Source organism: Acipenser ruthenus, chromosome 34 (assembly GCF_902713425.1).
Source record: "Acipenser ruthenus chromosome 34, fAciRut3.2 maternal haplotype, whole genome shotgun sequence".
Lineage (NCBI taxonomy): Eukaryota > Metazoa > Chordata > Actinopteri > Acipenseriformes > Acipenseridae > Acipenser > Acipenser ruthenus.
Window position 1 is genome coordinate 2,985,831 of NC_081222.1, and position 14,170 is coordinate 3,000,000.

Genomic DNA, 14,170 nt, shown 5'->3' on the forward strand with positions numbered 1-14,170 from the left:
AGGTTAAAAGAATTGAATCTGTTCAGTCTTGAACAAAGAAGACTACGCGGTGATCTGATTCAAGCATTCAGAATTCTAAAAGGTATTGACAATGTCGACCCAGGGGACTTTTTCGACCTGAAAAAGGACCAGGGGTCACAAATGGAGATTAGATAAAGGGGCATTCAGACAGAAAATAGGAGGCACTTTTTTACACAGAGAATTGTGAGGGTCTGGAACCAGCTCCCCAGTAATGTTGTTGAAGCTGACACCCTGGGATCCTTCAAGAAGCTGCTTGATGAGATTTGGGGATCAATAAGCTACTAACAACCAAACGAGCAAGATGGGCCGAATGGCGTTCTCTCGTTTGTACTTACATATATCCTGCAAAACAATTTATATATGAAGTACATTGTAACGATGCATAATGACATTGTAATGATGTGAAATCACGCATTTATTTCCTATATAACTACGATGTAATTAGAGACAATGTATAAAGCGATACCCAATAAACACCACATGTTTATATCAAAGTCATGCCAACAGATGGCACTGTGGCACAATTTAAAATCCCTTTCTGACTTTAAGATGAGGAGAGATCTGACTTGTGTCTATCAGAGGAGTTTGTTGTGTGGAAGACCCTGCGTGTGTCTGGAGCAGTTCAACACACTGAAGTCAATAACCTATTCTTTAAGTGTGCTTAGTGTTTAATGCAACCGGATCCTTTTTTTGTACAAAATATCCTCTCAATAGTGACACGTCTAGTGGTACTCAAACGTACGGTTCAGATTTCCCATGTGATGAAACTGCTCTGGTGGGTTTAAAATCACTTGCAGGTTTGCCTGTGTTCATTTTGAATGTCAATAATTTGCTGTGTGTGTGGGTGTGAAGTAAAATGTCATCCTTTTAACTTATAGAGTGAAAAGGGGAAGTCATTAAGTCAGACGCAAGTTTGATATATTTTGTTTATTAAAGTGATGCATGTTTATATATATATATATATATATATTTTTAGGGACATATTTTCAAAGTGTTTCCACCATTCTTTAATGAACTCCTTTTAAAAAAAAAAAAGAACATGTTAATGTCGACAATGAAAAACCAAAAAATTGCTTGCATAAGATGCTGAATGTTATTATTTAGTTTTAATTGAGTGCAATTCTGAAACCTGGGACACTGCCAAGCTTGAAAAACAAACAAACAAAATATATATATATATATATATATATATATATATATATATATATATATATATATATATATATTTTTTTTAAATAAAAACACTCAGCATTACATGTGATTACAGAAACTATGGCAAAGCATGGATAATTTTAGTCTCAATGTCTTCAATAAAAATAGGAACCATTGAACCATTGGCAGGAACAACTTCCTACACCACCAAACGTGTTTCCCTAAAACGTGCTGACTCTCGTTTTTACAACACTTTTACGGACAGGGTAAAAATAACTGTGCTTTTTTACATTTGACAGTTTTGGGCAGGCCTTAGCATTTATCACTTACTGGAATTCGCAAAACAGTTTTTTTTCTTTCACAATAAAATAGTGTATTATAACTAGGATGCAACAGGAGTTGCATCCTATTTATTTGTATAAATGTCATGAACGACATGTGGGCGAGAGAATGATCCATTTAAAATACCAATAACTACGGGCCATATCTTTATTTAACTCCTAACCACCTGTTACTTTAACACAACCTAGAACCCAACAACAAAGTGATAGCTTTCAAGTTCTTTAAGCGCTCTGAAGAAGATTTTCACTTTGTAACATTAATATGATTTGTTTGGTCTCCTTTTTCCAAAAAATAGGAGTTCATTCAGGAATGGAGGAAACGCTTTGAAAATAAGAGAAGATATGCGCATGCCTCTTAACTCTACTGGTGTGTGTGTGATTGCAAGGCCTTCTGGGAGTTGCAGTCTTTATCTCTTGCCTCTCTTTAGAAAAATGACTAAAACTCTCGCGTGTTTGCCTTGTGGTTACTCAGTATATCAGATAAGAGGAAACTTACACAAAGACTCAGTTCTCTCTTGCCAGACTCCGAGGCAGTACAGCACAGCGGAACCTGCAAGAAGAAGTAAAAGGCATCCTGTAGTGTTTTATTTCTTTCTTTCTTTCTTTTCTGAAGTTGACTGTGTAGCTGCTTTGGGTCCCTGGCTGTGTGGAGCGGGTATGGAGCTATGGAGACAGTGTGCCCACTGGTTGATCCAGTGCCGAGTTTTGCCAGAGAATCACCGGGTGACTTGGGACAGCGCTACAGTCGGTGACCTGGCTCATGCTCTGAGAGATGGGGTGCTGCTGTGCCAGCTGCTCAATAACCTGCAGCCCCAGTCTATCAACCTCAAAGAGATCAATCTGCGGCCACAGATGTCTCAGGTAAGAAAGACATGCAGCCTTATAAGAATTTGCCCCTAGTAAAAGCATAGCAAAGTGTAATACAGGGCAGCAGTGTGGAGTAGTGGTTAGGGCTCTGGACTCTTGACCGGAGGGTCGTGGGTTCAATCCCAGGTGGGGGACACTGCTGCTGTACCCTTGAGCAAGGTACTTTACCTAGATTACTCTAGCAAAAACCCAACTGTATAAATGGGTAATTGTATGTAAAAAAAAAATGTAATTGTATGTAAAAATAATGTGATATCTTGTAACAATTGTAAGTTGCCCTGGATGAGGGCATCTGCTAAGAAGTAAATAATAATAATAATAAAGCATAGTGAAAGCATGGTAAAGTGTATTAAAGCACTGTGAAAGCATAGCAGAGTGGATTAAGGCACAGTAAAAGCATAGTAAAGTGGAATAAACCACAGTGAAAGTATTGTAAAGCATAGGCAATCATTGTGAGAAATAGCGCGGTATGGTAAAGCATATTAATAAATATGGCAAACCAGGGTAAACTATGGTAAATGCATAGTATAGCTATGGGCAAACTTTTGTAAAAGGTTTGTGCTTTAATTTATTTATTATCTTGAAACGGAATGTAATATACTAAAAATAGAATGCAATCATAATGTTAAACAGAGAAAAAATGAAAACCTTTCTCTCATAATCCTCATTGCGTTGCTACGGGCATTATGTTAATGTTGACTTCCTTCTTTGACATCACAATGTATTGAATATTTAAAGTTTATCAGTGTAGGTAGTCGCTGTGCAGTTTATAATGATGAAGTACTTTAAACCAGAACGCATCTAACAGGAAAATTAAGAAGCTACCAAAACTACTTATATTCCTAACGCGTGAATGAAATCCACGTTTTTGGTGGCCATGCTACCACATGAAGTGTTCAGTTTGACCAGCTTTAAAGAAGCAGTAATCCAAAGTATTACTTCCATCCAAGGGACAGAGACAGAGACAATAAGACAGCGGTTACTTTAGGGTTATTTATTTATTTTTATTTTTTTGGCAGATGCTTTTTTTTATACAGTGGTAAGTCTGTTGGTGGTTTGATAGAAAACAAAAAAAAATATTAAAGTTTAGAAAAGTGGAACAGATTGCAAGCGACTTCCTAATGCAGTTGTGGTCAGTGACTTGTGAAGCAAGTGACCAATTACTCATGCAGATGTGTGTCATCGTTAATCACCCAGCAAGACGGGGGAAACTAACCGATCCGAGTCATGCAGTATGACATACCGGCTACCTCACATGTTCACAGCATCGGAACACTCAGTTTGTGTTGGATCAGTCTCTATGTCGTAGTGTAATTCCACACCAATATCTACAGCGATGGCCAAAAGTTTTGCATCACCTAGAATTTTAGGATTGAGACATAATTAAAAAAGAAAACGATATGAATATAATTTAGATCTTTTATTTAACATCATGCAATCAGAGAAACTACAAAATGATATTGCAAAAGTCTACCGGAAACCATAATAGTAGTACAGTATTTCATGTTACATTTCGAAATGTCACTTTTTAAATTGTTGTCAGTTTTTCGTTAAGAATATGGAAAACTACAAAGCGGTATGTAATTCAATATGTTAGCGTGACATTATTCAGCAGGTTTAATTCAACTATATGAAGCAAAATTCGTTTATTCTATAGGGTGATGCAAAACTTTTGGCCATAGCTGTAAACTGGACAGTCTGTAGCAAGTGGTCTTATTGGAAGTGAACAGCAGTCGTAACAGAACAGGGGACTAAGTGGCACTAGTCTCTGGAGCCCTGGATTTGCTTTGATGATCTCAAGGATTTAATGAGACAGAGGTGCTCCCTCCAGTATAGTGCAGGCTTGAGGCATGGAGACTGAACTGCTCCCTCCCTCACCCCCTAAGAGAAAGGGTGCTCCCTCCAGTCCAGGGCATGCTTGAGGCATGAAGACTGAGAGCATGTCATATAATCTTTGTCCGTTTCCTGTGCATAGGACAACCTTCATAAAACTACTGGAATTGGAGAGTCTGTGCGTTTTCATTGGCTGAGATAGATGAATGATTCACTGAATAGCAGCCACAATGGGAGAGAGACCAGTATCCCTTACTTTGAATTCAGTGCACAGTAACCATGCTGTTTTGTCCTGCTGATTTCTGCTGTTACTTATGAATTTCTGCACTTCTCTTTGTTTGTGTCCTGTATTCTGTTGCACAGCATATTAAGTTTGGAGGAGATCCAGGGTAGTTTTGCATTTGCTCTGCCTTATCGTGATTGTATAATGATTTGCCATGCTTGCTAATGCTTTACCAGCAAATACTGAGGGTTTTGCGGAGACTGAAATGGGAAGTAGATGAGCAAAGGGGCCTCTCATTTCCGTATTCCGGAGATGCAGTCCAGCAGTATTGAGTTTCGCTGAGGTTGCACGAAAATCTCTCAGCATGGGTTACGTGGGGGAAAACTTTCAGGGGAGGTTTGAGGAAACTTGGGGAGCACCTCGGTGTACCTACATCCATTATAGAGGCGGTTTTAAAGCAGCATTATAAAATGCAAACTAAACCCTTAAACAGTGCTCCCTCTTCTGACTTACACATCAAGAAACTGTGCAGTATTGAAAAAGGACCTTAGACAATCTACTGACATTTAACCAAACTAGTGAGCTCTCGAATGGCGAAATAAAAGGGGACCACTGTAATTTCTTTAGTGTCCCACCAAGATGTATGTGAGAATGTCACTAAACAAACCAAGTAATGAAGCCTGCTTTATTTCTTAACAACGACAAATTGCACAGAAGACAAACCACAGCTGCAAGGTGTAAGCTAGCAGACTCCAAGAAACCACAGTGTGCAACTGAACACAAGTGCTTTGATGGCAAACAGGTAATATCCTTAAAGCATGGCAAAGCATGGTTGCTGCAAAATCACATGGGCAAAACATGCTGATTTTTACCACACACTCACTTTGATAACGGGGCTGCCTTGTAGCTTGTTTCTGATTTGGTGCAGGTGACCCATATACTCACAAGGGTGAGAGGTAGGGGGGAGCGATGACAACAGCGTCAGCAGTTCTTGATGTCTTTTTACATGTCGATAAAATTGCCTGGTATTACTTGGACGCAGCGCTACGGATGAGCTGCGTAAAGTGTGTTTTAAGCAAAGAATCTGCAGTTGTGCTGCACAGCTTGAGTCTTCTCAAGCTTCTTGTACTTCGTTGGTTCCCAGCGTCTCAATGGTTAATTGTGAATACACTGCATGCCATGGCTAGAGAATGCCAGGGCAACTTGTAGCCTCCCTGTGCCTGGGAATTGCCAGAAACACATGACCTTATCCGGAGCATTGCTTAGACGTAATACTTAGTAAGAACCAGGCTTGCTCAACGCTTATTTCAGGGGTTTACAAAATACTGTAGTAAATAATTTCCCTTTTAGAGTAATGCAATTTTTTTAGACCGCTCACGTTCTTTATGGAGATATCCCGAAACTGCTAATCATGCAGGAGTTGCAGTGGCTTTGTTATATAATGGGATAGTTTTTGATTTATTCTTTGCTTCTGATCAGCGCTTGACTAAATGTGTCTGGTGCGGGGATATCCAGAGGAAACTCATAACAAATGTATATATAGAACAAATAAATACATTACAATACAACAGCATATGAAGTGAGTTACTCAGGCTTTCGAAACTGTTGTTTGCGTTTGTAGGTGTAATGGGCCTCTTCTCGTGGCTGATGAGTCAATTACACATACTTACCTCCAAGACGTTAGCCCTTGCCTCTTCATTCAATTCAATGGGCTGAGATGCCAGGTTATTACAAACATATTCTGAACACAAGCATGCTGCCAGCACAGCCTAAATCAATACACAGACAAAGGCATTCGTCGTCCTTCTACCTTCGTTCTGCCTGAGAAGCCCTGGATAGATTTAAAAAGGGAATTCCAACTGTGCACAATACTGGATATGCAGATTGCTGCAGTGAAACCATTACTTGAATAAACAGGAAGTTTTTTTTTCAGTTTTTTCTTTTAGCTGACTATAAAGATTTATTGGGAATAACAGTTCTTTGTAGTGCATCAGAATAACAAAAACCTGGCACTTACTATGGGGAAGTAGATGTGACAAGCCACGGTTACAGTGGAATGTTGCCACAGCTTTATTTGAAAGAAACTGATTTACGAGTGCAAGATAACTACAGGCCCTATCTGCTTTAGTGAAACATTCTGAACTGAATGCGGTTAAGAACCGCCTTCGATAACAAGTTACTTCAGAATCGTTTTCGTTTTAAGGGGGCTAACTACAGTTTGTCAGAATGTTTGCCTGGCAGTTTTTTAAGTTCTCTATTTGATAGAGAAACCAAAATGAACGTGGTACACAGTTCCCATAACAGCAGTCCAAGGAAGTAGAAAGCGGTTACCATAGCGATAGACAGGTGGTTCTATTCAGATAGTCTTATATTTTGTTTTAGTTAGATTCTCAACTTTTAAAGTCTCCTTTTTGTAAGGAGATCGATCTCTTTAATGGCTCACTACTGGGATTTAGCCTATTTGGTTAAAAGAGCCACACCAAATGACCAGGAAGTTGTTAAAGAGCCATACAACAACAACAAAAAAAATACGTACTGTTAATGGGGAAAAAAATAAAGACTGTGATGTAAAAGAAGTTTCGTTTATTAAACCTAAATAGCTAACTGAATACTAGCCATTAAAAAAATAATAATACATTTTGAAAAAGAGAGACAGCAGTTCCACCCATTCCAGGTTGTAATACAAGCTTGATTAGCCACAGTGTGTATGCAACAGGTGCGTATTATTAAACTCCTAATAAAACCAGGAATGGATCAAACTGCTATGCAGTGTGAGTCTTATTCCCAGCCCTGAAAAGAGCCGTACCATAGAGCTCAGTGAGTCGTGCAGTATACAGCTTTGATAGTTTATTCTGTGTTTTTACAATTATGGGGAGTTATCTGAGTTATTGGTGGACCTTCAAGGTCCTTTTGCATGTTGCAGTCTCTATATGGTATGAGTTAGACAGAGAAAAACATACATTGTCCTCAAACTGTTTGGACAGAAATAGTGAAAAAGTGTACAGGCCAACCACCGATTCAGTATACGTATTAAGTATAAGACTTTTGGAATAAGGAATTAAGTCTTAATGCACACAAATGTGTTCTACAGAGGAACTGAAGAAGTGGAGTGAAGGACAACAGCCATCTTCAATTTACAGGTACAGTGCATTATCACTGTTTGAAGTATAGCAGCCGTTTTAGCTTCCAAATTAGGTTACTTTTGATGTGATGATACAGTGTGGCTAGTTGGTTTAATAAGGGAAAGTTAAGCATGCTTTGAATGTGCACCACACTTCACATAGGAGGAGATTTTCCTATGATAATGATATAAAGATGCATTATTTGAAAATACGTTCACATATAAGGGATGTATATCTTTTAATAAAGATGCAGAGCTTTACAATGCACACTCATCATTTGATCATTTCCTACGTGGTGTGAAGCCAGGGTCTTGCTCGTGTATTGGGAAGTGAGAGCAGTGCCGTTGTCGATGAGGGAAGCCATTGAAGAGGGATCCCGGGGGTTCTGCTTTTATTGTGCACGTTTAAACAAGCTGCAATCTGGGATGCGTTTATCAGCTGTGCTGAAAGCAGGCTGAACATATGAGCCTTTATATGACTAATAAAGGGTTATTAAACTGCCTGATCAGGTATTACAGTATGTTGATAAGACATCGCTGATATGCTAGCCAACTCGTTAGTAATCTGTCTGCTGTTTGTCACACACTGGCTTATTCCACAGTTACTCAAGAGCTGATGAAATCAAACTGGGTTGCAGGTTGTAATTCATTCCTAATGGTGCGTCGTTCAACCAAAAAAGTGCAGCTTCATTACTGCGTAGTTGCAGTATTTGTATACCTAAGAATTGCAGCCACTTAAAAGGAAGTCCAAGTCTTGTTGCTGTATCAGTTTCTCTTTACTTTTTCACAACATAGTCCAGGATAAGTGCAAGTCACAGTCTGTGCAACCAGACACTAATTCGGCTTATGTACTGAATGACCATGGGCTACTTATCTACTGCCAATAAGTAAGATACGGCTTGGCCTACTGTAAATGCTGTAGTAATTGCAGGAGCAACTGGAAGCATATACTACTGTACTTCAAAAGCTTGGTGGTTCTAATCCAAAATGCAGCTTTCAGACCTGTGTTATATCCCTGTGTTATATCCCCGTGTTATATCCCCATGTTATATCCCCGTGTTATATCCCTGTGTTGTATCCCTGTGTTATACCCTGTTGTTATGCCTGTGATCTATCATTAAAGCAAGGGATGGATACAACATCAGAACCTAAGAACATAAGAAGATGTATGAAGGATAGGAGGCCATTTGGCCCAGCAATGATCGTCATATTCCTAGTAGCTGATTGATCTCAGGCCGGGTCTTAAAGGATCCCAATGATTCAGCATCAACAACATGACTAGGTAACCCATTCCATACCCTGACTATACCTACTCTGCCCCAAGTCTATCTCCACTGCTTCATCTCCAGCGGTGTCCGCTGGTCCTGATTTCTGAACATAAAGTGTTGTTTCGGGTTATAACTTTGTGGACTTCTTTTAAGATTTTAAGGTTTTATTTTCTCAATTGACAGTGTGCGTTTGAAGCAAGTCCCCATTGGTGACGCCATACTGCGGAAGACCTTTCGAAGCCACTGGAGGGAGTTTCCCGTCATACCCCAGAGAGTGGTGTAACTACAGTAATAGGGTTGTGTAAAGAAGGACTATCCCAGCTGAGTTTCTTAGAAGCGAGGGAAGTGCGTGCAGAGGAAGAGACAGTCATTGGGTAATAGTGAGAATTCAAATTAGTAGTAAAGGCAGAAAAGTTTTGTGATTACGCGATCGAGAATAGCGAGGGGGGGGGTGTGGTGTGTATATAACGTACAGACTGCAGTATACGTTATTGCTATCTTATCATTTGGAAGCAAATTATAAAAGCCAATGCAAGGGTGTCATAAAACTGGATATTTTAATTAAACATTTAGTAAATGCTATGCTGTTTAAATCATTTAAACATGACAGTATTTCTCGACTGCTTGAAAGCATTTTTTGAAACTATGGTGCTGCTTTTTGAAATATTTGACACAAGACACAAAAGTCTGTTGCAGTTTCCAAAACAGCATATGCATTTGCAAAATGTACTTTTTTATTCAAAACTTCAAATACATTCAACATAAGCGTATAATGCTTTCATAATAATTAATGCAAACAGAAATGTCTCTTGGTCAAGCAAACAAAATAAAAATTCTCTCTATCATTCAAATAATCTAATCAAACACACGCATTCATTTGCAGTCATTTAATCATAAAGATCAAAATAATAAATGAAACCAACAAAAGGTCTATTAGTCAATGTCTCTTCCTACATTTATGTCAGGCCACAAATTTTCATCTACGTCACACAAGATACTTTCTCTGGCCAGACAACGTGGAAAATAATGCCTGGTATGTCGCATCCATGCTTGGCAGGCCCCAGCAGTGATGTCTTCACAGGCTGCATCCATGGCTTCAAGGAGTATGGCCTGGTCATAGGGATGGCGATCATAAACTTTCCAACGCCAGGCTGAAAAAAATTCCTCAATAGCATTGAGGAAAGGAGAGTGTGGTGGGAGGAACACCACGGACATACGTGGCTGGGCCTGGAACCATTCTTGAACGTGTGCACCATGGTGGAAGCTCACGTTGTCCCAGATGATGACAAAGTCACTAAGTTGTTGCCCCTCCACCACATCCTATTCCCCCAAGAGCCTGTTAGCAAGTTCATCCAGGAAATTCATCAGTCGGTCCCCATTGTATGAGCCAATGACTGCATGATGATGTATCACCCCACTTTGTCCAATGGCTGCACACACAAGTGATGTTGCCACCTCTTTGTCCTGGGACCTCCACTGTTGCCCGTTGTCCTATTATGTTTCTCCCGCATCTTCTCGTCTTTGCCAGATTAAATCCGGCCTCATCCACAATTACATATTGGTGGGGAGTCACACTTGAGTCCAGCTCCATGATCCTCTGAAGAAAGCTAGAAAGTGCTGTATTACAGTAGTGCAATACACTATGAAAGTATACTGTATAAGGATGGAGGAAAGTTTTCATTACAATACATATAGTACGTAATGTGCTCAACACAATGAGGAAAAAATGCCTGTAAAGAAAATACCTCGCATTTGTATTTACATACCTGAGCATACTGACACCGAAGCTCCTTCACCCTGTCATTGTTTCTGTCATATGGCACCCTGTACACTTGTTTCATGCTTACTGCATTTCTATGCAGTACTCTATCTATTGTGGCAATACTGACATTGTGACTATCAGCAAATATGTCATTATCAGCAATAATCCTCTCTCGGATTTCCCTCAGCCGGATAACATTATTTGCCCGCACCATATTTCCAATGGCAGTTTCCTGGTGTTCTGTGAACATGTGTCCTCGGACCCCACTGTGTGGTCTTCTCTCAATCCTAGAGGAGAATGTCCATGAACAACAATGTCCATCACATTACAGGGATTGTACAGAACAGCATGCTGCAGTACAGGAAGTGCATGCATGCATACGTGCACAATTACATTAATTACATTAGTGTTTGTGCTGTGCAGAGATACAGTACTTACCGGTTTTCTATCCTAAAGATTCTCATGATAGATGAAACTGTCGATCTGGATAGATTTGGTTGGACTCTTCGAGCAGCTTCAGCCATGCTCAGGCCATGGTTGATTACATGGTCCACAATTGTGGCTCTGAATTCATTTGTTGTTCTGGTATGACTTCTTTGACGACCTTGCGCTCCTCTACCTCCCCTCACACGCACACCCCTTCCTCTCACTGTTTCTCTCTGAGCTTCCATTTTCTTCTGCCTTCCCTGAGGCTTTCCTATATCTCCTTATATAGATGACTTTGGGCTGATTGATCGATTAGGTATTTTGTGCTATTGTGTCTGCACAGTCTCTGAAACAATTAACACAAATGGAACTCATTTCCTTAAATTGCGAACAATGTGTGAACAATTTGTAGCCACAGCATACTCAAGTGAATCTTGTATTCACTGATGACATTTGTGTTAAGAGTTGTGCAAAACAGTGCTATTCATGTACAAAGAGTAGAAAGGGATTAGACGTTCAGAAATTGAAAACTGATTTCATGCGTTAATTATCTTTGACCATAGTTTCCAAAAAAGGGAGTTAGCGGTTGAGAAATACTGTAAAACCAACAGAGCCCTAAATTTGACTGCTGCTTTAACACTTATAAAAGTTTACCATGGTCAGTGTCCTCTTTTTTTCCCACGGTTATATTGTTATACATAAATTTACTATAGTTTACCGTGGTTTGCAATGTTTTTTATATGCTTTACCATGCCTTTCTGGGTTTTACTGTGCTTACCTATGCATTACCTATATTGCTATGCTTTTACAAGGGGAAACTTTTTGATAAGGTTAGTTCTGCTATTACAATAATGTTTGTCCTTTAAGAAAATGTCTTAGCGCTTGCTTCAACAGAGCGGCGATAGATGTCAGTACAGTGGATGTGAGTATACATCGATATACTTATATACTACCCGATGTGTGACTCTTCAAATGAGTCACTGACAGTCGTTGCACTCTGTCTCTGTGAAAAAAGCCCCTGGTTTCGGACAATGTAAAGCCAGTGCTGAGCAGTGAAGGGGGTCGGAGTGTCAGAGCATGGTGGTGCTGTTCAGTTCACACTTGTAGGGGAGCTGGGAGTCTCTGAGCATCAGTTCTTGCGGTGTGGTTTATTTTGCTTTTGGGAGGATGATGGTATTGTGATTATGTGCAGCATGTTTAAATGCGAGCTTGTGCTCACCCCTAACCGCAAGCTGTTTCTCACACTTCTTTACACGGGGCTGGCGTCTGTGAGTCACACGGTTTGTTAGAGTGTGTGTGTGTGTGTGTGTGTGTGTATATGTGTCTGAGTGTGTGTCTGACTGTGTGTCTGTGTGTGTGTGTGTGCATGTGTGTGTCTGACTGTGTGTCTGGCTGTGTGTGTGTGACTGACTGTGTGTCTGGCTGTGTGTCTGTGTGTGTGTGTGTCTGACTGTGTGTCTGTGTCTGAATGTGTCTGAGTGTGTGAGTTTGTGTGTGTGTGTGTGTGTGTCTGAATGTGTGTGAGTGTGTGTTTGTCTGTGTGTGTGTGTGTGTGTGTGTGTGTGGAGTTCAATTGGCTTATCATCAGTTGCACTTCATAACATTAACAACAACAAAAAAAGCATAGTCCTACTACATTCATTTCCTGTTGAAATGCAGCCTTAAAACCACATCCATTAACCATCTATGCATATTGTCTCACACGGGAGACTGTTCTTCCAAAGGCTTGATATCAACACAAACAGGCAGCGTATTGTAGAGATCTACCAACTCTGTTAAGTGAATGGACTTCTGTTAAGTGGAGTGCTTTAAATCATCTGTTACTTTCCTAATATACAAGTCCCTGCCTGTTTCATATCTTGTCATGTGTGTCCTGTACTGCAAGTCCTTGTTTCTGTTAAGATCAGCATACTGTCGTCACACAAGCTTCAGTGCGCAACAGTTAGTCTTTTCAGAAGTGAGGTTGCTGAAATAGTTAGTAAGCAGGGCAAATTATGCTGGATACAACAGTGGAGAATCACGTAGAACACACCCAATAGGATATGAAGCAGGTAATACAGCGAATGATAGGAACATATACAGTATATGATATTAGGTGGGGGAGCGAACAAAGCATGCTATATACAGTATATATTGTGTACTGTACAATGACATTAAAGCTGAGGGAACACACAGACACGTTTTCAGGAACAGCGGCTTGAAACCTGGCTCCAGGAGACCCAGCACACCTACTCTGAGGCAACTTTGTTGTATCAAATCCCATGTCTCCCCTAGGTGTGCCATGCAGTATCCTGAAACCTAGTCTCCTGAAACCAACTTCGTGTTCCCTCAGACTTCAACTTAAGACTTCCATTGCATGGCCATTTAATCCCATGTGTTTAAGCTCGCACTGAAAGCTGGAATTTAAAATGCTATACAAATAGATTATACCCTGTTACAGGCTAGCCCTGAAGCAAACCAGATAAACAGAAGTAGAAAACCTGCATTTGCATAACTAAGTGATAAAAATGTGTGTGAATGCACATCAGTGTTAGGATAGCTGCACGCACCCAGCATGCAAAATCATTTTTAAGTGACGCTGTTTTGCATGTAATGCCTCCCGGAATCCTGGTTTGGAATTCCGATACTGTCGTTTTTTATAGCTTTGCACCAGTACTTGTATTTGCCCAGTCGTGTTTGCCTAGGCTTATTAGAAGAACGCATTTGACTAAACCAGAACAGAGTGTTGTTTGTAACAGTACTCTGCTTCCAGAAAATAGGAGTGAATTACCTGAAAATACTTCTCCGTGTCATACGGGACCATCTATATGTGATTATTATAATTCCTGAAACACTATGAATTAAAAAGTTGCGCATTGTTGATGCCTTTATTCAAGGTGCGTGGTTAGGTTACCAGACATCTCGGTAAAACTGGGATTGTCTGAGTTTTCAGCCTTAATATTTTATCCTGGTCAGAAACATTTAAATTGTTAAATTGTTTTTGCTTCTGTATTCACATTTGTCTTTCAAAACAGTATCAGTGTGCTCACCAAGTTAACATCAGAGAGATTTATTAGGTTGTGTTAGCGGCATGCAAAACTAAAATAAGCAATCTTATGGATTATTTGTTTAATACTTCTGATTATGTCTATATCATAAGTTTAATGGTAATAGTCA

General features: G+C 39.9%; 1 protein-coding gene across 1 annotated transcript in view; it reads left to right on the forward strand.

Annotated features, from left to right (window-relative positions):
- The first annotated feature begins 2,007 nt into the window (after positions 1-2,007).
- LOC131705034 (proto-oncogene vav-like) overlaps positions 2,008-14,170 on the forward strand; it is a 47,527-nt gene continuing 35,364 nt past the window's right edge. Inside the window, exon 1 of the mRNA XM_059007022.1 lies at positions 2,008-2,375. Within this exon, the coding sequence (XP_058863005.1) occupies positions 2,172-2,375 (204 nt within the window). The 5' untranslated portion in view covers positions 2,008-2,171. The remainder of the gene's footprint in view (positions 2,376-14,170) is intronic.